The sequence below is a fragment of the Hyla sarda genome, unplaced genomic scaffold (assembly GCF_029499605.1).
Source record: "Hyla sarda isolate aHylSar1 unplaced genomic scaffold, aHylSar1.hap1 scaffold_556, whole genome shotgun sequence".
In the NCBI taxonomy this organism is placed as follows: Eukaryota; Metazoa; Chordata; class Amphibia; order Anura; family Hylidae; genus Hyla; species Hyla sarda.
The window spans coordinates 32172-57738 of record NW_026610568.1 but is presented as its reverse complement, the minus strand read 5'-3'; the positions used below and the strand labels follow the sequence as shown (position 1 = coordinate 57738).

Genomic DNA, 25567 nt, shown 5'->3' with positions numbered 1-25567 from the left:
TGGAGCCTTGGCTGGATGACAGAGGGAGCGGATGGCCACTGGGTGATGCGGCAGGCTGGACCACTACCTTGGAGCCATGGTTATCCCAGGCCGCTTTATGGTGGCGAATCATGTGTTGATGCAGGGCCGTGGTGCCGAGATTGGGACCCTGGCTACGCTTCACTTTCTGCCCACAGATTTTGCATGTGACTACGCTAAGGTCCTCCGGATTCTTTATGAAGAACAACCACACCGCAGAGTAGCTGATTTTCCCACCCGCAGTTCGCACTATTTCACTGCTATTGGCGCCGTCTCCAGGAACCCCTGTTCCACTACCTCCCTGAATGGTAGCTTGCCGCGAAGCAGGTGGTCTCCCCCTGGCCTGTTTGGCTCCTGAATTTCCACTACTGCCACCACCACGCTGATTGCTACCGCCTTGCTGCCTCATAGACAAAGAGCAAATCTCTGATGATGATGCACCCGGCTCCCAATTGCGATCGGCTTCATCATCATCAAAAGATGTGTGCACGTCACTGATGTCCACCTTGTGTTCCACAACAGTGTCTGCCTCAGGACCCTGAACAATTGAAACACTCTCCGCATCACTACTTGGCCGCCTTGCGGAGCAAGGGACTCATGTCTCCTCGCATTCTTGGCTGCCCATTAGATGCTGACTGTCCTCTATTACATCATCCTCGCTAAATAGTGGAGCTGAACCCAAAGCATGAGATACTTCTTTTGGAGAGGGAATAGCATAGGACAAAGGCAATGGGATTACGGGGACTGCTCCCGGGCCATGCCAACTGAGGGTTGTGTCTGAGGAACCCACCGACTCTTGACTGGGGTTGTCAGATGTCGCTTGTGATGATGGGGATGAGTGTGCAAACCAATTGACGAGGAGAAATGGGTCGACGACACGACCGCTGGGTTTTAACGGGAGCTCAGGCCTATTGCTGCGACTCCTGCTGCCACTCGTCCCAAGTCTGCTGCCAACTCTGCCTGACGTATGTAGGCCTCTGCCCCTTCTCTGTGCACGTCCTGGCACTTCCCTGCCTGACATACTTAGTGCGTTCATGAGGGTATAGAACAGCAGCAGGCGATTACTTATGGCTGTCCTTTCAAAGTATATAGGCCCTAGACAGAATAACAGTTACTAAATAGTACACTCCTTTGTTGTATGTATGCCCTTTGCAATGATGAGCGCACTGTTAAGCGTATTTGTACGCAGGAAATTTTTTTATTTTTCTTTAATACACCGGCAGGTGTATAACGTGTGGTATAACACTTAATTTAGCACAGAGACAGAAAATAAGGTGGTATATGGTACGCTATTTGCTTGTATTTATGCCCTTTGCAATGATAAGGCCACTGTTAAGCATATTTGTACTCAGGAAAAAAAAAATTCTTTAATACACCGGCAGGTGTATAACGTGTGGTTTAACACTGAATTTAGCACAGAGACAGAAAAAAAGGTGGTATATGGTACGCTATTTGCTCTTATGTAGGCCCTTTGCAATGATAAGGCCACTGAAAAAGCGTATTTGTACTCAGGAAAAAAAAATTTTTCTTTAATACACCTGCAGGTGTATAACGTGTTGTATAACACTTAATTTAGCACAGAGACAGAAAAAAAGGTGGTATATGGTACGCTATTTGCTTGTATTTAGGCCCTTTGCAATGATAAGGCCACTGAAAAAGCGTATTTGTACTCAGGAAAAACTTATTTTTCTTTAATACACCGGCAGGTGTATAACGTGTGGTATTACACTTAACTTAGCACAGAGACAGAAAAAAAGGTAGTATATGGTACGCTATTTGCTTGTATTTAGGCCCTTTGCAATGATAAGGCCACTGTTAAGCGTATTTGTACTCAGGAAAAAAAAAAATCTTTAATACACCGGCAGGTGTATAACGTGTGGTATAACACTGAATTTAGCACAGAGACAGAAAAAAGGTGGTATATGGTATGCTATTTGCTTGTATTTAGGCCCTTTGCAATGATAAGGCCACTGTTAAGCGTATTTTTCCGCAGGAAAACCTTTTTTTTCTTTAATACACTGGCAGGTGTATAACGTGTGGTATAACACTAAATTTAGCACAGAGACAGAAAAAAAGGTGGTATATGGTATGCTATTTGCTTGTATTTAGGCCCTTTGCAATGATAAGGCCACTGAAAAAGCTTATTTGTACTCAGGAAAAAAAAAATTCTTTAATACACCGGCAGGTGTATAACGTGTGGTAGAACACTGAATTTAGAGACAGAGTAACAGGTGAAAAATGGTAAAAAGGCACTAAAGTCCACACTAATATGACTTATTTATGAACAGCAGCAGGACTCATCAGTACAGCACCACACAAAAAAAAAAATTCAGGTATTAAACCCTAAATTGCACTCTGTCACACAATTCTGAGCAGCAGAAGATTTGTGGAGCAAAAAAAAAAACTCAATTGGGCTGAAAAATGAGGAGATAAGATGCTTCAGAAAGTTCAGGCAGCTTGGAGATCTGTATGAGGCAGCTGACAGCTATCTGCCCCTCTCTGCTGCAATGCTCAATAACGTGAATAGGAGGTTTAGCAATCAATGATCCTTCTCAGAGTAACAGCAAAGCACTCTGCACTCCTGCCTTTCCCTAATGCTGATGTGACTAGCAGTTGCAGTGTAACGCTGTGGTATGAGCTATTCACACGCACACAGTCCCGTCCTCTCCATCTGAGTGCATAGATGAAATGAAGTGAGGCAAGATGGCCGCCGATTATATAGGGGCTGTGACATCACAGGGGTCAGTGAACACTGATAGGCTGCATCTCAAATGTGGTTCTGGGTCAGCCCGCCTACCTTCATTCCCACTGCTGTTTCCCGCCCTCCCATAATCCCCAGCCCCATGTGGATCCGGCATCTTAGCTCTCCAATAGCCTGGAACGCTGTAAAATGGAGTTTAATTAAGCGATTCGTGCTATAGAATCGCGGCGATATTCGTATTCATTGCAAATCGAATTTTTCATGAAATTCGTAATGAATTCGGGTTCGTCAACTTCGATTCGCTCATCTCTACTGACAACAGCGAGGCCATTTGCAATCTATGCCAGAAGAAACTGAGTCATGGGAAGTCCAACACCCACCTAGTCACAACAGCTTTGCGAAGGCACATGATTTCACATCACAAACGCCTATGGGATCAACACGTCAGTAGAAGCAGCACACAAAGTCAAAGCCGCCATCCTCCTCCTGGTCCAGCATCTTCAGCAGGTCAACCACTGCTGCCCTCCTTGCCCCCTCTCAACCATCTGCCTCTCCGTCTCTCGCCTTGAGCAGTTCCTGCTCATCTGCCCACGGTCAGGTGTCTGTCAAGGAGATGGTTGAGCGCAAGAAGACAATCTCTCAAAGTCAACCCCTAGCCTGGCGTCTGACAGCTGGCTTGTCGGACCTGCTAGCCCACCAGCTTTTACAATACAAGTTGGTGGAGTCTGAGGCCTTTAAAAAAATTTTAGCCATTGGGACACCGCAGTGGAAGGTACCCGGACGAAATTTTTTTGCACAAAAGGCAATCCCCACCCTTTACTCCATTGTGCAAAAGGAAATTATGGCATGTCTGGCACACAGTGTAGGGGAAAGGGTCCATCTGACCACTGATACCTGGTCTGCAAAGCATGGTCAGGGCAGGTATATCACCTACACTGCGCATTGGGTAAACCTGGTGACGGCTGCCAAGCCTCTTCCACTGCTGCGTCTTGCTCCACATCACCGGCAAACCCCCCAGCTCCCCAGGTGCTATTTCACATCCCAGATACGGCAGTGTCACGCCATCTTGGGGTTGACTTGCCTCAAAGCGGAGAGTCACACCGCACCAGTGCTCCTGTCGGCCCTGAACGCACAGGTGGACCAGTAGCTGACTCCGCACCAACTGGAGATCGGCAAGGTGGTTTGTGACAATGAAACAAATTTGTTGGTGGCATTGAGGTTGGGCAAGTTGACACATGTGCCGTGCATGGAACATGTGTGTAATCTGATTGTAAAACGCTTTGTGCTCAAGTACCCAGGCTTACAGGATGTCCTGAAGCAGTCCAGGAAGGTGTGCGGCCATTTCAGGCATTCCTACACAGCCATGGCGCACTTGTCAGATATCCAGCGGCGAAACAACATGCCAGTGAGGCGCTTTATTTGCGACAGCCCGACACGTTGGAATTCATCTCTCCTAATGTTCGACCGCCTGCTCCAACAAGAAAAAGCCGTCAATGAATATTTTATGACCGGGGTGCTAGGACATCATCTGCGGAGCTGGGAATTTTTGTAGGCTCATGCGTCCTTTTGAGGAGGTGAAAAACCTGGTCAGTTGCACCGAAGGCACCATCAGCGACATCATACCGTTTGTTTTCTTCCTAGAGCGTACCCTGCGAAGAGTGCTGGATCAGGCAGTAGATGAGCGTGAAGAGGAAGAGTTGTGGACACCATCACCACCAGAAACAGCCTTATCAGCATCGCTTACTGGACCTGCGGCAATGCTGGAAGAGGATTGTGAGGAAGAGGAGTCAGAGAAGGAATGTGGCTTTGAAGAGGAGGAGGAAGACCAACCACAGCAGGCATCCCAGGGTGCTCCTTGTCACCTATCTGGTTCCCGTGGTGTTGTATGTGGCTGGGGGGAACAAGATTATACCTTCCCTGACATCACTGAGGACGTTGAACGGGACATGAGTAGCTCGGCATCCGTCCTTGTGCAAATGGGGTCTTTCATGCTGTCGTGCCTGTTGAGGGACCCTCGTATAAAAAGGATGACCTGTACTGGGTGTCCACGCTACTAGACCCCCGGTATAAACATAAAGTGCCTGAGATGTTACCGCATTACAGCAAGGCGGAAAGGATTCAGCAGGTCCAAAATAAATTAAGAAGTATGCTGTACACAGTGTATAAGGGTCATGCCACAGCACAACAGGGATCTAACAGGGGAAGAGGTGAAAGTAATCCTCCTCCTCCTCCCACGAACACGCCGGCAAGGACAGGATGCTGTACAGACATGCTGTTGATGGAGGACATGCCGAGCTTTTTAAGTCCTACGCATCGTCACAGCCCTTCGGGGTCCACCATCAGAGAACGACTTGACCGACAGGTAGCAGACTACCTGGCCTTAACCGCAGATATCGACACTCTGAGGAGCGATGAACCCCTTGACTACTGGGTGTGCCAGCTTGACCTGTGGCCTGAGCCATCCCAATTTACGCTCGAACTTCTGGCCTGTCCCGCTTCAAATGCCCTGTCAGAAAGGACCTTCAGTGAAGCAGGAGGTATTGTCACTGAGAAGAGTAGTTGCCTTGGTCAAAAAAGTCTGGATTACCTCACCTTTCTTAAGATGAATGAGGGATGGATCCCGAAGGGACTGACACTGGGCGATACATTTGACTGAACAAGGCCTGATCAGATGAGCTGCCTTGGGCTAAAAATGGTCCACACGCTGCTGTATTTGAACTCTGAATGCCGGATGACTTGCGTGACTTATCCGCCACCAACTAGGGTTCAAGCTGCAATGTTTTAGGGCACTTACTGCCTGGCAAAACAAACAGAAATCTTTCTGGCCGCTGCTACAATACCAAATTTTCCAGCCAGGTGTACATGCCTAATTTTTCTGGCCTCTGCTGCTGCACTTGTTATGTTGCTGCAATTTTTCTGGCCGCTACTACAACTGTGGCTGCGACAATGCCCAAGTTTTTTATCCATGTGTACATGCCAAATATTTCTGCCCTCTGCTGCTGCACTTGTTATGGGGCTGCAATTTTTATGGCCGCTGCTACAGCTGCAACAATACCAAATTTTCCAGCCAGGTGTGCATGCCTAATTTTTCTGGCCTCTGCTGCTGCACTTTTTCTGGTGCTGCAATTTTTCTGGCTTCTGCTACAGATGTGGCTGCGACAATACCAAATTTTTCATCCATGTGTACATGCCTAATTTTCTGGCCTCTGCTGCTGCACTTATTATGTTGCTGCAATTTTTATGGCCACTGCTACAGCTGCGACAATACCAAATTTTCCAGCCAGGTGTATATGCCTAATTTTTATGGCCTCTGCTGCTGCACTTTTTCTGGTGCTGCAATTTTTCTGGCTGCTGCTACAGATGCAGCTGCGACAATACCAAATTTTTCATCCATGTGTACATGCCTAATTTTTCTGGCCTCTGCTGCTGCACTTGTTATGGTGCTGCAATTTTTCTGGCCGCTGCTACAGAAGCGGCTTCAACAATACCAAATTTTTCAGGCATGTGTACATGCCTAATTTTTCTGGTACTCTCTGCTGACATCTCTGTCCATTTTAGCAACCGAGGATATTAGATATATCCTAAGGGTAGCATGGTGGCATTGCCTTGCAGTGCTGGGGCCTTGGGTTCAAATCCCACTATTGCTGCCCCAAGGGGGGCTCTAACTATGTGCTGCCTAATATGGGGGAATCTTATGTGCTGCCTAAAGGGGAGCTCTAACTATGTGCTGACTAACATGGGGGAATCTAACTATGTGATGCCTAAAGGGGTATCTAACTATGTGCTGCCTAATATGGGGAAATCTAACTATGTGATGCCTAAAGGGGGGCTCTATGTGCTGCCCAAAGCACATTTTTCCAAACCATTTAGGAATAATCGGTGATTTATGCCCTTTATGGATTAAAACCAGACTCTGCATCAACTATGTAATTTTCCATGGGAGTTTTGCCATGGATCCCCCTCCGGCACGCCACAGTCCAGGTGTTAGTCCCCTTGAAACAACTTTTAAATCACTATTGTGGCCAGAAAGAGTCTCTGTGGGTTTTAAAATTCGCCTGCCCATTGAAGTCAATGGCGGTTCGCCGGTTCACGAACATTTGCGGAAGTTCGCGTTCGCGGTTCGTGAACCTAAAATTTTATGTTCGTGACATCACTAGTGCCAGAACAGTGGACCCCCACACATGTGACCCCATTTTGGAAACTACACCCCTCACAGAATTTAATAAGGGATGCAGTGAGTATTTACACCCCACTGGCTTTGACAGATCTTTGAAACAGTGGACTGTGCAAATGAAAAATTTTATTTTTCATTTTCACGGACCACTGTTCCAAAAATCTGTCAGACACATGTGGGGCGTAAATGCTCACTGTACCCCTTAATACACTACATGAGGGGTGTAGTTTCCAAAATGGGGTCACATGTGGGGGGGGTCCATTGTTATGGTGCTAAGGGGGCTTCAATTCCGGACACATTTTCTCTTCAAAATCCCAATGGTGCTCCTTCTCTTGTGAGCATTGTAGTGCGCCAGCAGAGCACTTTACATCCACATATGGGGTATGCTCTTACTCAGAAGAAATGGGGTTACAAATTTTGGGGGGCTTTTTTCCTATTTTCCCTTGTGAAAATGAAAAATTTAGGGTAACACCAGCATTTTAGTGAAAACATTTTTTTCTTCATTTTCCCATCCAAATTTTATGAAAATTCGTCAAACACCTGTGGGGTGTTCAGGCTCACTATACCCCTTGTTACGTTCCATGGGGGGGTATAGTTTCCAAAATGGGGTCACATGTGGGTATTTATATTTTTGTGTTTATGTCAGAACCATTGTAAAATCAGCCACCCCTGTGCAAATCACCAATTAAATTACATTGCACAAGAAGGTGCATTTTTTTATGGAGATTCTTAAAGAAAAGTGAATAAAAGGGAAAGATATTTGGACAGTGTTAGAGACAGGGAGATTGGGGGAAAAATAGTTTAAAAAAGAGCACTGGATGTTTGGTGGAAAAAAAATTCAAAGAATTCTGGGGGTAAAAGGGAGTTTTGAGTTTATACCCATATGGGGTAACACACATATGAAAGAATTTTTGAAAATCACAAAATTCCTAAATTGGAGAGAGAAGGGTATTGATAAAGTAATCCACTTATTTGAAGAGGGGAAGTTTAAAGAGTGGACCCAAATATGTAATGAATTTGGGTTGGAGGAAGAGAATAAATTTGACTATTTTCGGGGAGCATGGCGAGGCGCCGTGGAAGATGGCTGCTGCTTTATTTAGCTCCGCACCACGAGGCCCTCTGCCACCCTGCTACAGCCCTAACCGCCACCTTCCCTATGGGAAAATCCTCCAGAAAAGCCTCCAAAAGACCCCTTGCACCTCTGGCCCGGTCTCCAGCGACATGCGTCATAAGACAGTACCGGTGGCCTCCTTCTTCTCCTGGGCCCTCCATCTCCCAGACATCTCTGGTCCCACCTCAGGATTGCGCTCCCGGTCGGGGACGCCTGCATCTTTTCAGGAGCTCCATGCTGTGAGGGTGCCGCTGGCGTACCCTCCGCTGCCCTCTGTGGACGGCTGCCTCCTCGATCCCAGAGCCCCAGCGGTGACTTGCGGTCGGGCGTGCAGGTCGGAAGTGAGGCCACCCCCACAGTTGGACCCCGGGAGGATGTGGTGCGGGCCCTGAAGACAGCTGAACTTGTCTTCTGCCAGGTACAGGTCCCTCCTGCAGTGCAGCCTCTCCTCCCTACCTTGGCTGCTCTCCCTGAAGTGGCTCCCTTCTCATCTCACCTGCCTCAGGTCCCCCTAGGCCCTCAAGATAAAGGGTCCCTGGTTACCTCACCACCATCCTGGGCTGCTGTGGTTGAGGGTGCACCCTTGTCTCCCACTTTGCTGCCAACTGCTCCAGGACTGCCTGCTGCTTCTACTGCCCGGGGGTCCTGTACCCTGCCCCTGAACTGCCATCTGTGGTCACAGGACTGGGCCTCCTCTCCCTCCTCCCTTTCCTCTCCTGCCCTGGAGGGCACACTGGAACCCCACAGGTTCACCCCTCCTGGGCTTCTGTGTCTACCTCCCCTGGGATTATGTCCTCTGCACCTAAGCCTGGGGGTTCGTCAGGCCTGGCACCCCTAGGGGCTCCTGTGGGGCCTGTGTTCTCCTCTGGGACTGCTGGGGGGTCGACCTCTTGGGACAGCCGCCCTGATATTGAGCTGGAGTGCTCGGGACACTGTGCCCCCACACCAACGCCTTTGACCTCTGCCAGCTGTTATGTCAAATTCCAACCAAAGAGGACTTTCAGTCTTTAATTTTTGAAGTCAAAGACGCCTGCCGCGCCGAAATTTCCTCTCTCCGCCAAGACTTACAGCATGTTTTGACAGAGTTGAGAATTTAGAGGAGGCCCATGATTCCACCAGGGCGTATATTCCTCAGCTCCAATCCACGGTTGCATCACAATCGGAGTTCCTCTCTGACATGCATAACCACTTGGAAGATCTAGATAATCAAGGGCGCCGGAATAATATTGTGTCCGGGGGCTCACTGAAGCCACCTTGGAGGAAGACCTGCATGTTACCCTGGAAGATATCTTTAATCTCCTGGGTAAACCCCCGTCCCACAAGATTAAGCTGGACAGATCACATCTTGCCTTGCGCCTTTGGTCCTCTAACGGCCCTCCTAGGGACGTTATCTGCTGTGTAAATGACTTTCAACTCAAGGAGGCTATCATGGCTAAGGCCCGGTCTAGGTGGAATTTTGACTTTGATGGTGCTCCTATTCAGCTGTATCAGGACCTTTCCTGGATCACTCTCCGGAAGAGGCGATTGTTCCAACCACTTCTGGCAGTTCTTCGAGATCATCATGTCCCATACTGCTTGAACTTCCCCTTTGCCTTGCAAGCCCACAAAGAAGGACGCACTGCTATTTTATGCTCCCCTTTTAAGTCCTGAATTTCTGTTCCATTCTGGACCTTCCTGCCCCTCAAGTGCCCAATTGGGGCCTCTTCCCTTCGCCCCCACCTCTCCCTCCTTTGTGGCAGCCGGTCTGCAACTGCCGGACTGGAGGAGGGAAGTAAGTAGTCCCTCCTAATCAACGGGGATCTCCTACTGCACCACCTTGAGATGGGGCCTCATGGCCGACTGATGCCTGTGCCTTTAGTTACTGTTTTGCACTTATTATACTATTGTTTTCTTTTTTGACCTGTACTTTGTTCTAGCTGGCGGTCACCTATACCTGCTGCCTTTGGCATGGCCTCGTGGGCTGAGTCTCTCGGGTCGCGTTTCCCCTCTTCTCGATGATGTCCTCTCATCTCCCCACTGAGGCCTTCCCAAATCTATTGTTTGTTAGGAGGTGCTTTTGTACCTCGGTTTTACTACTATTTTGTGCCTCATCTTTGACCCAGTGGTCAATGGTTTCTTCGTTGATTTATTGTCTTCCTGTCTTTGTTTTTGTGTCTCTGTCACTGTGTCTTAGGTGGTGTGTCCTGTCTCCCCTCTTCCTGGTGTGTCCTGATCCCCCCTGTCACGATCACACCCTATCGGTCCAGCTAAGACGCTAGAGAGAGGGTGATGGTGCAAGGGTTAAAGCCGCCAGACCTCTGGGTATCCACTACTAGTCCCAGCAAGTCACCAAATTAACCCTTTGATAAACGTGTTTCACCAGAGCTTCCTTCAGAAAGGTGAGCTCCTATATTTAGAGATCAAAGACCAGAGCTGATTAATTAAACATTTAATCTGATAAAATGTATCACAGAGCTATATATATATAAAAATACAGAAACAAATGACATACAGGTACAAAAATATATAAAAGAGTTTGGCAAGACAAGTTCAGAAAGCAAAAATTAAGTCCTTACAGCATAATGGTATAGCCGTCCTTGTGATTGAGAGTCCAGCTCTTGTCAGCTTTTGGCACAGCCTTGAACAACAGTTGAGTCTGGCATTTTAAGTCTTATATCTGCTTCTTTGGAGGGAAACTCCATTCCCCCCCCCCTCCCCTCTGATCCCACCAGGTGGGGCATCTCTCTTCCTGACCCCATATCTGTTTGATTATATGATGGGACCAGAGTGCATGACTTCAAAGGAGATACCAAACAGCCAGACCCCCAATAAAATGCAATACACAAAAACAAAGGATACACTGTCTGAATGACCCCTCACTCATGTCTTGGATAATACATTACACACAGATAAAATTATAATACACATGTAGGATTCAATAATCAGGCCTTGGGCCTGACACCCCCTTCCCTCCCCATCTTCTTTTCTAGGCTTCTGGAAGTGTCTATGTTTCCCCCTGATTCCGGCTTTCCTCGTGGGTGCCTGTGTCCGTGGGACTTATGTTTGGGTGAGTGCATTTTCTATTTTAGCTTCTTCTTCCCCCCTCCTCTCTGCCAAAGGCTAAGTGTGTTTCCTTGAATGTAAAGGGCCTCAACTACCCCCTTAAGCGGCGCCTCTTGCAACGGGAGTTGGTCTCGCAGAGGGCTGATATAGTCTTTCTTCAGGAGACACACTTTGACCACTCTGGTACTTTCCACTTTTTGCATCATTTGTATCTGCTTGCCTTTTTGGCTTCTTCTGGTAGGAAGTCAGCCAGAGTGACAATCTTGGTAGCCCGGTCCTGTCCCATTCAGGTCTCCTCCACTCATACTGACCCCCATGGCCGCTGCCTGATAGTAGAAGTTTCCTTCGGGGGTAAATTCTTGCTCTTATGCAACGTTTATGTGCCTAACGTGTCTCAGATCCCCTTTTTGCACCGGGTTCTTACTTACACATAAGTACCCCCCGTCAGCCTAGCTTTTTGGCAGTGATTTTAATCTTAATTTCTCTCCTTCTATGGATCGCCACTCGGCCCTTGGCAGTCTTGCCCCTTCCACTCCTCCTCCCTCTATGATCTCTGGTGGATTAATCACTTTTTACTCCCAACCACATAAACTGCATACCCGCCTAGACTACTTTTTTGGCAATTTTCCTATGGTTCGTATGCTCTCTTCCTCTTCTCTTGATTCTATTTCCTGGTCCGATCATGGGCCGGTCCTCCTGTCTTTCTCTCCTTTTACCTCCTCACCTCGATGCTGCCACTGGCGTCTTAACGACTCTCTCCTCAAATCTATGGTGTCAACTGAAAAATTACAAAAACTATGTGTAAAAATTATGTGTAAAAAATTTAACTACATGCCTAGTGACATGGTGATTATCCAAACCAAAACTATATGTAAAAATTATGTGTAAAAAATTAGACTACATGCCTAGTAACATGGTGATTTTCCAAACCAGAACATCCCCCCCTTATTTTTATTGTTATTACTCCCGCCCCCACACACACACACAGTGCATCAAACACGTGGAGACCTCTCAAACTCACACTTACACCTAGCCCAGCCACCCCTCCCCTATCCTCCCCCCTGTCACACATACACACACTCACACCCCATCCCCATACCCCCTAGGTAAAAGTGCCATAATAGTGTTAAACCATAGTAGGATGATCGCCAATATGGGCAATCATGTTAGTGTAAATGACCTATATATGGTCACCCTATGCCAATATGTGAACCCAAAACACCTACCCCCCCTAAAGTGCCCCGTCTTGCACACCTGAACCCCCTACATGCACAAACGTACTGGTGGGACAACATCTTATTAATCCATGTTCACACAAATGATAAAAAAAATTATTTTTTTTTAATCCAAAAATCCAGGCTTCAATCTTCATTACATATTTAGATGGTTCATGTCCTTGTCTTTTTACTTCTCTGCAGATCACATCAAATATCTCAATCAGTTCGATACAATAGAGGACATCTCTGAGGAAAAACTTGTAAACAAGCTGTAGATGGTGCCATGCAGCCTCCAGGGTGGGCTCCTCCTCCTCCGGGTCAAACTCGGGTCCGCTGGGATTGGAAGAGTGTGGGAGCGGCCGGAATAAATTCACTGAGAACATCATGGACAAGTGGCGGTCCCAATATATCATGGACAAGTGGCGGTCCCAATATATCTCCTTTTTCGGGTGCATACCGGCAGTTAAAATGACCATACTTCCTAAACTGCTATACTTTTTTGAAACGCTGCCAGTGCGAGTCCCGTTGTCTGCTTTGCTAGCGTTCCAATCAGCCATTTTTTGTTTTATCTGGGATGGTAAGAGGCATCGCCTCCCGATGTCGGTTATGTTGGCAAGTAGGCTTATGTGGGGTTTGTCGGTTCCGGATGTTGCTAAGTACTACTGGGCTTCCCATTTGTGCCAACCTAGCTTCTTGCTTCTCTTACCACACCTATAGCCTTTGGATGGAGCTCGAGAAACTGTGGTTGGCCCCGGTCCATCCGAATACGTTCCTCTGGAGTGCCGCCCCTCCTACAGTCCCCCCTGGCCCCCTGCTGGGACCTATCTACTTTTCTAAGTATGTTTGGGGGTATTTCTCCAGGAAATTCCAGATTTTCTCCTGTGTCTCCCCTTTTAAGTCTTTCCTTTATCATCCAGCTTTCCCCCCGATCCTCACTTCCAGCATGGTCAGGGAGTGGGGAGGTAGGGGGCTCTTCAGTTGGGCCGACTTAGTTGAACCCCTATCCCGAACACTGATGTCCTTTGAGGACTTCGTTTCCTGACATGGTATTCCCTCATTTGAATGGCTTCATTATCTCCAACTCAAGCACTTCATGTTGTCTGTGCTTGGCACTCATGTGGTCTCCCTGCCTATGGCCTTTGAGCAGTTATGTCAATCGGGGCCACAGATGAATGGGTTCCTCTCTGACATCTACTCTATTATTACTGCCCCCCCTTAAATGAGTTGTTGGGAGGAGGGCTTGAACGCCACTCTTACCCAACCCAATGGTGGATAATTTGGCAATGGGCTTCTAAGGCTTCCATTTGTACAGCATAGAAGGAAACCTAATTTAAGATGTTAATGGGCTGGTATCACACCCCTGCGCTGCTTAACGAACTGAACCCAAATATTCCCCCCCCCAATGCTGGCGTTGTGGGGTAAGGATGGGCACGGTCTTTCACATATTCTGGTCCTGTCCTATCATTGTTCCGTATTCGGACATGGTGAAGCAACTGATACTGGAAGTACTGGGTGCTTGGGTCCCCTTGGATCCCCGGATCTATTTATTATACCTCTGCACTCCAATATTACCCAAATGGCCATTTAAATTGTTCATGCACATGGTCTTAGCAGCTAAAACCCTAATTGCGAAATGCTGGAAACTAACCCTTCCCCCATCAGAGACTGGTGGCGAGAATCAGGGAAATAGGTTCTCTTGACTATCTGACTGCCTCTCTCAATAACTCTTTACCTCTCTTCTTATCTGTATGGGAGCCCTGGGATAGATTTCTGGATAGGCAACCTCCTTAGCTCTCCCACTTACTCTGAAGCTACTTTTTCTTTCCATCTTTCTTAAGCCTTACCCCTTCTCCCCCTACCCTCCTTCTCTACCCCCCGTGTTCTCTCTCTGTCGTCGGGTTGTTGTCCATGTATGTTATGTCTGGTGGAGATTTGTACTACTCTGTTTTGTAGGAGCCAGATAAAGGGCCTTTTGGGATTTACCCAGGAGATATTTCAAGTATACGCCATGACTGACAGTCGAGTATAGTATAAGCGATATTTGTGCACTTGATTACTCAGACATCCTTACTACCTGTTTAAAAAAAAAATTGGGCTATATTCAAGTTAAAGAAACATGGTGGAGGATTAAGGAGAACCAAAGGTGCAAAATTGAAACACAGGAAATAATAAAGTTTTTGATTTGGGTAAAGGGACAAAAGGTGAAGAATTTGTTGGGGATAGCATATAGAAAGATTGTGAATAGTATTGGGAACACCCAGAAATTAAAATGTAAAAAGAAATGGGAGGAGGACGTAGGGGTAATAAATGAGGAGGAATGGGAGGAAATTTATAAGAACTTGAAGAGGTCCTCAGTTAATATGAATCACTGTGTTTCCTTTTGGAAACTGAATCACAGGATTTATTACACACCAAAGCTTCTTGGGAAAATGGGTATAAGAAAAGATTCCCTTTGCCCCAAATGCATTAAGGAAGAAGCAGATCTACTGCACTTAATGTGGGATTGTTGGAGAGTTAACCCCTTCCCGCTATAGGACGTATGCATACGTCCAATCATCCGACACGTTCGCGCAATTGGACGAATGTATACGTCATAGCGATCTTCGGCACTTACGCGGGCAGCGCAGGAGATCGGCGACAAGACCCAGCTGTCAATCACAGCCGGAGTCCCGCCGCAGCTGCCGGAGCAGCGATCGCGCCGGTCCCGGCAGCATTAACCCCATAGATGCTGTGATCAATCCTGATCATGGCATCTATGGTGTTGACAGGGGGAACGCTCTCCCCCTGTTCTCCAGCGGCGGCGCCGCGATACAATCGCGGGACGCTGTTGGTTGCTATGGCAGCAGGAGGTCAGATCATGACCTCCTGTATGCCTGCTACGGAAGCCTGTGAAATCCAGCCAGAGGCAGAATCGCACAGGCTGTAGTGTCTGCAGCTCATCAGGTTATACTGTGCTGCAGTACAAATGTATTGCAGCATAGTATAACCTGTAAAAAGTTTAAAAAATAAAATTAAAAGTTTTTCAATAAAAGTATGAAGTTTAAAAAAAAATGCCCCTTTCCCAATAAAAGCCCTGTATTATCACCAAAAAAGATCAAAAACACAAATCGTATACATAAAAACACAAATCATATACATAATATACATCCGTAATGACGTGTACTACAAAACTATAATGTAAATTATCTCGCACGGTGAACACCGAAAAAAAAACATTAAAAAATTCGCCAATTTTGGTACAAATAGCGGAATAAAAAGATCAAAAGGTAGCACGTAGCACAAAAATGATACCAACAAAAAGTACAGCTCATCCTGCAAAAAATAAGCCCTTACTCAATGCAATTGGACGAAAAATAAAAAAGTTACGGCTGTTGGAAAATGAATGGCAGAAAAAGAATTTTGCTCAGAAAAGGAAAAAGAACATAGAAAGCTATATAAAATGGATATCGCCATAATCGTACTGACCAACAGAATAAATATAACATCACTTTTACCGCACAGTGTGCACCATAAAAAAAATTTAAAAACGGCAGAAATTTTCCAGTTTTTCACAATATTTTGAAGTTTTTGACAAGAAATGCTTCATGTGTCAACAAAAATGCACCAGTTATATAAAGTACAATATGTCAAGAAAAAACAATCTCAGAATCACTCCACTCAGAAAAAGCATTCTAAAGTTATTACCATTTAAAGAGATACATGTCAAATAAAAAAAAAGAGCCTGGTCATAGAAGTAAAAAATGGGTCGGTCCTTAAGGGGTTAAAGAATTTTGGGAAAGGGTGTATAGAAAAATTGTGAAGGATTTTAAGGTTGATGTGCCGTTTGAGGCTAGAAGTGCAGTTTTGGGGATAGGCTTGAATGTAAAAGGTTTTGGAAACGTGATTCAGAGAATTATTGGACTAGCAAAGACGGTGATACTTAGAAAGTGGATGGGCCCGGATGTACCAACGGAAAAAGAATGGTTAGTGAATAAGGTTGAAAAATACGAAGAAATCCTATATAAGGATAGAAAAATAGGAATAAAGGAAAAGTAGTCATTCATTATGGAAAAATTAGGCCGTCTTTGTTAGAGGGTTTGTTAGGTTGTTGTCCTTGTTTCTCTTCTCCTAGACAGATTAGGGTTAGATAGTAATGCCAGGCTGAGGGGTGGGACGGTAGGGGTCAGGGGGTATTATATTTTGTTATTGTGGATCTTGATGTATAGAAATTTATATGACATTAAAGATATATTTAAAAAAAAACTGTCATACAGGCTTGTGGTGCGGGTGATACTGATGAAAATGATATTTACAATGTTCTGAATGACTCAGCCGTTGCGCCGTTATCAACTTTTTTTATTTTTTGTAAATGAGGTCCTTGGGGCATGGGTGGAGCTAGGACCGGAGCTCCGGAAGCTCCGGATACCCCATGTGATCTTATCCCGGGCGGGTGCTCCACCCAGCTCATCAATATGCATGGCCTCCCTCCCTGCTCTCACGGCGCATGTACCGCCTCCAGAGTACACCCGAAAGCTGCGTCAGTTTCAGTCTCATTTACCCTCCGAGGAATCTGAGGAAGGTCCCTTAAAGCAGATTCTAGGCTCAATGGATCACATATGTTTGTACATTTTAGTTTGACTTATTGGTTGATTTAGTGTTCATACACAATCCCTATCTGTATTCCACAAGGGAGCATATAAATGTCCCTTTTAATACTGCTGTCAGTTTACACAGCAGTGATCGCTGCATTCTGTGTATTAGCATGATAGGGAGTCAGGATCCCACATCACATCTCTTTAATAGCAGTATGATGTGTTTACATGTTATAGGTCATTAAAGGGTACTCCGCCCCTGGACATCTTACCCCCTATCCAAGGATAGGGGATAAAATGTCTGATCGCAGGGGTCCCGCTGCTGGGGATCTCCACGATCTCTCCTGCAGCCCACCAAGTCATCAGCTCTCCTGGGCTAGGATTGCTCTGTGGCTGAAGACTCACGATACAGGGACCAGAGATTTGTTACATCATGCCTCCGCCTCCTCATGACGTTCTGCCCTGCCCCCTTAATGCAAGTCTATGGGAGGTGGCATAACTGTTACCAAGTCCACTCCCATAGACTTGCATTAAGGAGATAGGGCGTGATGAGGGGACGTCACGAACCACCGACCCCTGTTATCAGCCACGGAGTAAACTTAGTTCCGGAGAGCTGATGACTCGGGGGGCTGCAGAGGAAATCGCATTGAGACCCCCATGATCAGACATCTTATCCCCTATTATTAGGTAGGCGATAAGATGTCTAGGGGCGGAGTACCCCTTTAACCCCTTAATGACGAGTGCCATAAATGTACGACTGCAAAGTGTCACTTCGTAAGCGGTGATCGGAATGGGATGACTCAATTCCGGCCAGCAAATCACAGATTTTCCGGGCTGATCGGGTCTCTGGTGACCCAGTAGCCCGGAAAATAGGAATGATCAGAGCTGAGACAGCCCTGATCATCCTAAAGGATAGGAGCGAGGTAGCAGGGGTGACACTTCCTCCTATCCCCTGAGACTGGCCGGTTAGGACTGACTGGCGAATCACAGGGCAGGGACGGGGGGGGGGGGGGGGGGGAGTGTCACAGTTGAAATCCCTGTTCTGGAAGACCGGGCAGCGAGGTAAAGATGGTGGCGGTGCTTACCAGTGGCAGACAGCGGGAGGACAAGCGGCAGAATATAGCGGCAGTGGCGGAGACAGAGGCAGCAGTGAAGATCTGGTAAGTTATCTTCACTGCTGCCTTGTAGTTTCCCAACTACAACTCCCAGCATGCTCAGATATCCAAAGGCTGTCTGGGCATGCTGGGAGTTGTAGTTTTGCAACATCTGGAGGGCTACAGTTTGAAGACCACTGTATAGTGGTCTCCAAACTGTGCACTTCCAGATGTTGCAAAACTACAACTCCCAGCATGCCAAGACTGTCCAGGCATACTAACACTTGTAGTTCGGCCATATCTGAAGGGCCAGCAGGCTCTCCGGATATGCTGGGAGTTGTAGTTTTGCATCAACTGGAGGTACACTGGTTGGGAAACACTGTCTGCTTCCTAACTCAGTGTTTCCCAATCCGTGGGCCTTCAGCTGTTGGAAAACTACATCTCCCAGCATGCATTGACAGACCATGCATGCTGGGAGTTGTAGTTTTGCAACAGCTGGAGGTACAGTGGTGCGGAAAAACTGCGGTAGTCTGTTACCTAACTTAGTGTTTCCCAACCAGTGTGCCTTCAGCTGTTGCATAACTACAACTCCCAGCATGCACGGTCTGTCAGTGCATACTGGGAGATGAAGTTTTGCAAAAATTTAAGGTTAGCCCCTGCCCATGTGAACGTACATGGTACATTCACATGGGCGGGGTTTTACAGTGAGTTTGAGCTGCAGCTAATTTTCCGCCGCAGCTCAAACTCCCAGCGGGAAACTCGCTGTGAACCCCTGCCATGTGAATGTACCCTAAAACACTACACTACACTATTCTTACACTTACACAAAATAAGGTGTAAAACACTACATATACATACCTTTACACTTCCACCCCCCCCCCCCCCCCCAATAAAAATTAAAAATGTCTCATACGGCAGTGTTTCCAAAACGGAGCCCCCAGCTGTTGCAAAATAACTCCCAGTATTGCCGGACAGCCATTGACTGTCCAGGCATGCTAGGAGTTTTGCAACAGCTGGAGGCATCCTGCTTGGGGAACACTGCCTTGTCCGTCCCTATGTAAATCCCTAATTTAGGCCTCAAATGTGCATGGCGCTCTCTCACTTCAGAGCCCTGTCGCATTTCAAGGCAACAGTTTAGGGCCACATATGGGGTATTTCCGTACCCAGGAGAAATTGCCTAACAAAGTTTGGGGGGCTTTTTCTCCTTTTACCCCATATGAAAAGGTAAAGTTGGGGTCTACATTAGCAATTTTTACACTAACATGCTGGTGTTGCCCCCTTTTCATTTTTACAAGAGGCAAAAGGAAAAAAGAGCCCAAAATTTGTAACCCAATTTCTCCTGAATACGGAAAGACCCCATATGTGGGTGTAAAGTGCTCTGTGGGCACACAACAAGGCTCCGAAGAGAGAGCGCACTATGTACACTTGAGGTCTAAATTTGTGATTTGCACGGGGGTGGCTGATAGTTACAGCAGTTTTGACAGAAATGCAAAAAAAAAAAATCACTCACATGTGACCCCATTTTGGAAACTTCACCCCTCACGGAACGTAACAAGGGGTATAGTGAGTCTTAACACCCTAGAGGTGTTTAACAAATTTTCGTTAAAGTTGGACGTGAAAATTTAAAATCTGATTTTTTTCACTAAAATGCTGGTGTTACCCCAAAGTTTTTATTTTCACAAGGGGTAATAGGAGAAAAAGCCACACAAAATTTGTAACACAATTTCTTCTGAGTATGGAAATACCCCATATGTGGATGTAAAGTGCTCTGCGGCTGAACTACAATGCTGAGAAGAGAAGGAGTGCCATTGGGCTTTTAGAGAGAGAATTTTGCTGGAATTGAAGGCCATGTGCATTTACAAAGCCCCCATGCTGCCAGAACAGTGGACCCCCCCCCATATGTGACCCCATATTAGAAACTACACCCCTCACATGATGTAATAAGGGGTGCAGTGAGCATTTAGACCCCACAGGTGTCTGACAGATTTTTGTTAACAGTGGTCCGTTAAAATGAAAAAATAAGTTTTCATTTGCACAGCCCACTGTTCAAAAAATCTGTCAAACACCAGTGGGGTGTAAATGCTCACTGCCCCCCTTATTAAATTCTGTGAGGGGTGTAGTTTTCAAAATGGGGTCACATGAGGGTGGGGGTCCACTGTGATGGTAGCACGGGGGCTTTGTAAATGCACATGGCCCCCGACTTCTATTCCTACCAAATTCTCTCTCCAAAAGCCCAATATCGCTCTTTTTCTTCTGAGCATTGTAGTTCACCCACAAAGCACTTTACATCCACATATGGGGTATTTTCATACTCAGAAGAAATTGTGTTACAAATTTTGGGGGCTTTTTCTCCTATTACCCCTTGTGAAAATGAAAAAAAATAAACATTTTCATTCTTACGTCCAACTTTAGCGAAAATTCGTCAATCACCTGTGGGGTATTAAGGCTCACTACACCCCTTGTGACATTCCTTGAGGGGTGTAGTTTCCAAAATAGTGTGCCATGTGTTTATTTTTTTTTTTTGCTGTTATGGCACCATGGGGTCTTCCTAAATGAGACATGCCCCCCAAAAACCATTTCAGAAAAATATGCAGCGGGACCCCTGCAATCGGACATCTTATCCTCTATCCTTGGATTCCTTCAGAACAGGAAAGGGTTCTCCAAGGCTCATTTCTCATATAAGGGATGAGCATAATAGCGATCCAACTGTGCTACAATTTTTGGGAACTTAACGAATAGGCACAGCGAATGGTGAAGATTCAAAGAAAATTATTTTACAAATAGAAGGGAGATGGATTTTAAAAACAAATGCACAAGGAGGTCTTGGATTAAATGATAGACTTGACATGCGCATCTTCTTATGAAATATGTATTGTACGTTGCAAGTTGTCAAAGTCGTACGTGTATTGGTTTTAATGGAAGCCCCTTTCTTCCGTAATGTGTGAAGAGAGGTGTATTTATCTGCTTCCAGGTGATGGAAGAGGTGTAGTCTGAAGAAGCGCCAGTCTTCGGCGCGAAAGCGGCGGCTGTTCACTGCACCACGCTTCGGACCCTGGCTTTCTGCGATATGGATATGTAACTGCACCTTGAGAAAGACAAAGTCTGCACTTTTCAAGAGACTCTGATTTGTAAGTGCCCCCCTTTCTCACCAATATTTATATATTTACATTTTAACATATTTGTTTGTCTTTTATCGTTTTCTTTTAAATCATGTGTAATGAATTAACACCTTAAGGACCATGGACGTGTATACACGTCCAGGCTGAATGCACATTCGTCCATGGCTCTTGTGGGTGCTGCCCAGTGCACCCACGAGATCGCGGCAGGGACTCGGCTGTAACACACAGCCGGGACCCTGCCGCACTGCCGGGACCGAACTAAACTTCGGTCCCGGCAGTTTAACCCTTACAGCCGTGGTCGGAAGTGACCGCGGGCTGTAAGTGTAATGACAGAGGGAGCTCCCTCTGTCACCCGTGTAGCACCCCGCAGCGCGGGCGGGGACACTGCCGCACTGCCGGGACCGAAGACAACTTTGGTCCCAGCAAATTGACCCTTACAGCCGCGGTCGGAAGCAACCGCGAGCTGTAAGGAGTTTTGACAGAGGGAGGGGGCTCCCTCTGTCTCTCCTGTAGCACCCTGCAACGACCGCAGGGTGCTGCTGCTTACCTGGGCAGCCGGGGGTCTTTACTAGGACCCCCAGGTCTGCCCTGGTTATTGCCTGTGAGGACGTGCCAGTGTAAAACTAGCAGGCAGCATATAGTTGCAATGCTTTGGAATACTAAGTATTCCAAAGCATAAAAAAATTCAAAAATATATAAAATAAATAAAAGTGTAAAAAAGAAAGTGTAAAGACAATAAGTGTAAAAAAGTGTAAAAAAAATAATGAAAATGTATTTATTAAATAAATATAATCAAATATAAAAATGCATAATGTGTGGGATCACACGGCGCACATCCGCAGCATATTATGTGCTGCGGATGCCCGCCAACAGTCACAATAATGAGCTCCCTGCTGCGGCTAGGTAGCTTTATGTGTCCACTCATAGCGGCGGATTTCCCGCCGGCAGTCATGAGCGGACACACTGAGCTACCCAGCCACAGCAGTGATCTCGCCCTTGTGACTGCTGGGGGGCATCCGCGGTGTGTAATATGCCGCGGATGTGCTCTATGTGCCCCTACACTGCGGTCCCATTCATACTGCGTTTCCGCAGTGTTAGAGGTATCCGTCAGCATCACATCAAAAAGAGTGATGCTGACGTATACTGTAGCAGCTCCATCCATTTCTGAATGAGACGGGTACAGTATACATTGGGAACAGAATTTCCTCCATTTCAAAAGCGACTTACCAAAATGATGTTCCACAAATAAAGAATTTGTGGGGAAAAAAAGCTAATTTCTATTTTTTCCATTGACTTTGAAATAATTCTAGCCACACAATAAGGGCTCAACGTGCTCACTTTTGCCCTAGGTGAATACTTTAGGGGGTGTAGTTTTTGAAAATGGGGTCACATCTGGGAGTGTGGTATTGTTCTGACAGCTGGGATGCTTTGCAAGATGAAGTGCGGACTATAATTTGTATAATGATATCCTGAAAGCCAAATGGTGCTCCTCTCCTTTTGGGTCCCACCGTGTGGCCATGCAACCAAATATGGTATAAGCAGAGGTATTACCGAGCACGGGACGAACAGCGTAATAAAATATGGGGCGCATTTTCTACTTTTCAGATGCAATGTACAAAAAATATGTCCCACAAATAATGCAATAAAAAAAAAAATTTAATTTTTCCACTGACTTTGTATCCATTCCAGCCACACTCACTTTTGGTCTTGATGAACACTTTAGGGGGTGTAGTTTCCAAAATGGGGTCACTTGTGGGGGTGCGGTATGGTTCTGGCAGCTAAAACCCTTTGCAGGCATGAAGTGCGGCCTACAATCCATTCGGCCTAAAATGATGCCCTGAAAGCCAAATGGCGCTCCTCTGCTTCTGGGTCCTACCACGCCGCCAAGGAACGAAATATGGCCTAAGCGGGGATATTTCCAAACACGGGCCGAGTAGCTTAATAAAATATAGGGTACATTTCTTGCAATATCAGAAGTGATGTACAAAAAATATGTCCCACAAATGATGCATTTGTGAAAAAATGCAAATTTCGAATTTTTAACACCGACATTGTAATAATTCCTGCCAAAAAACTATAGTGTTAAAATACTCACTGTACCCCCTAGCGAATACATTGAGGGGTCTAGTTTTTAAAATGGGGTCATTTGGGGGGTGTTCCTATGTTCTACCACCTTCAAACTTCTGCAAACCTTGCATAGCACATAAAAAAAGATGTACTTTTCAAATTTTCAAAATTTCAAGTTAAATTGTTAGGCTTCTAATTAATTTAAAATGTTAATTAAAAACAAAAAAATGCTGTCAAAATAAAGTTGACATCTGAAAGTATAAGTTTCGTAAAGTATTTGGTCAGTAAGTATAAATATATGCAACCTATTAGTGTTAAAATAGCAAAAAATCTTTTTTTTTTTTTTTAAATATCATGATTTTTGCATTGTAAAAAAAAACTACAAATGATATCGGCTTAATTTTACTATGTACATGAAGGACAACTTGTGACAAAAAAACAATGTCAGAATTATCGAGATTGGCAAAACGTTACCAGAGTTATTCTCTAATAAAGACAGACATCCCCGATTTGAAAAAACAGGCCTGGTCTTTCAGGGGCGTACAGGTTTATTTGTATTGGTCCTTAAGGGGTTCAATTTAAATAATTTCACTCCACATGCCAAGAAATTAAAAAGAAAGAAGATACATTATGTGTGAGGAACTAGTAGGCTGTGTTTTCTTTCATTTCCAAATGACAACATTTTTCTTCCAATAACCCAAAATTATAATGAAGAACAGAAAACTGTGGTATTCTGTTCCATCCCACCAAAGTACACATAAAGACTATTATCTAAAGACTAAATATTGCAAAACGGTAATAATATGCCCTTTTGTAATAATATACCCTTTTGTGCTGTGTCTTTTCAAAGTAAGTCTATGGGAACTGCTGTTTTTTTTTTAGTATGTTTTACTTGTAGCATAATAAACATAGTTATGTAAAGTGTAGCTTATAATACCTTGTGGTAAGACTCATAAAGCTTAAAGCTTCCTTGAAATAGGTTCCCCACAAATGGCAGAGGAGTCGGTCCAGGAGGTAAGGAAAGTCGTCTCCTGTGTATCTTCAAAGTAGAAATTAGAAGGAAAAGGATAATAAAAATAGTCAAATACAATGGGGCTGCCTCCATGATTTCTTTAGAATGTTTCAAAAATAATGTTACTGTACTCAGTTTTAGAAAACTACTAATGATTAATAAACATCAGTTAATAGTTGCTCAACGTGTTACATTGTAACTATTTGCTGAAAAATTGTACATTTACATAACCTTTGGAAGGATTAGTTTTTTTTTAACTGACCTGACAATGGGACATTTTGTATTAGACTTCAATTGTAAAGTTGAGAAATGTGTCCACAATTAAATGTGTTTTAGACAGAGTAGTATATATGCCTGTTTATATCATATATCTACTGGTTGCATGAGTACATACTTGATAAGACTATGAAGTCCAATCTATAACACTCTCATCTAGATTCATAGGATAATCCATTTATATTTAAAGGGAGACCAAACTCAAAATGCTTTGACAGGAATGTCATCCATTGTCCCATTAGAAATAAGCAAACCAAACCTTTTTCCTGTTACAATGTTTTCTAAAATATATTGGAAGTATTTGAAATTTGCTTGTTGAGTCAATGCTGCACTCCCCCTGTAAGCGCTACTCTGCAAGAAGCAGGAGCAGTAGCATTGCCTTAATGTTGGAGTTTTTTTTTTTTTTTTTATATCTGACATCTGGTATTCTCCATTTAAATACCTTAAGCCCTGAATGTGGCCCATGTTATGCTCTGCTATTTTTGACCAAGCAGCCCATTGTTTCTTTGTAGTGTGATTATATTTTACCATGGTTGAAATGGGATTCCAGCTGTGAAAACTTAGTAATGTGACATACAATTGACTGTAAGCATAAAAACATTGACAGACCAAAATAAACAAGTCAAAATACTTACACGTGTGTATATATATATATATATATATATATATAGATTCAAGCAAACTTGGTAACAGCACAAAGGCAGCAGACTCCAATGTATGAAGAAAGCTGTGGTCTTTTCTTGGTTACCAGCAGTGCAACGTTTTGGCTATAGGTTAGCCTTTGTCAAGCATGAATAACAAGTGAACATAATATATATGTTTAATGCTATGGATACTGACACCAAGGATTCATTAGATCTTAAAATCTTGATGGGAGACTTGGAAACTTCTCTTGTGAAAGAGACTAAGATCTGGTGGGACATGGCAACGCTTAAGAAATATGTGGCTCAAAATATGATCCCTCGAGGACTACGCCTTAGAAAATTTCCCACCACGGTCTTTTCACCTGAGTTCAAAGCTGACTGGGATTTTCTCCTAGCTGACTCTTCACTAAGATTTGTGAACTTGATTATCCAATACGAAGAAAAAGCACTTGTGGAGGTAAATAACAAAATTTCTTTGCTACGTGCATCATTGCAAGGTCATGAAAATACTCCTAATTATA

At 45.1% G+C, this 25567-nt stretch overlaps 1 protein-coding gene across 2 annotated transcripts in view; it reads right to left on the bottom strand.

Moving 5' to 3' along the window:
* Window positions 1–24219, bottom strand: part of LOC130339914 (cytochrome P450 2C20-like) — a 125069-nt gene extending 100850 nt beyond the window's left edge. Inside the window, exon 1 of one of the 2 annotated variants that reach the window (XM_056554099.1) lies at window positions 24052–24219. In XM_056554099.1, coding sequence (XP_056410074.1) covers window positions 24052–24219 — 168 coding nt within the window. The remainder of the gene's footprint in view (window positions 1–24051) is intronic. The other variant, XM_056554100.1, reaches the window with a different exon arrangement.
* Between the last annotated feature and the right edge of the window lie 1348 nt (window positions 24220–25567).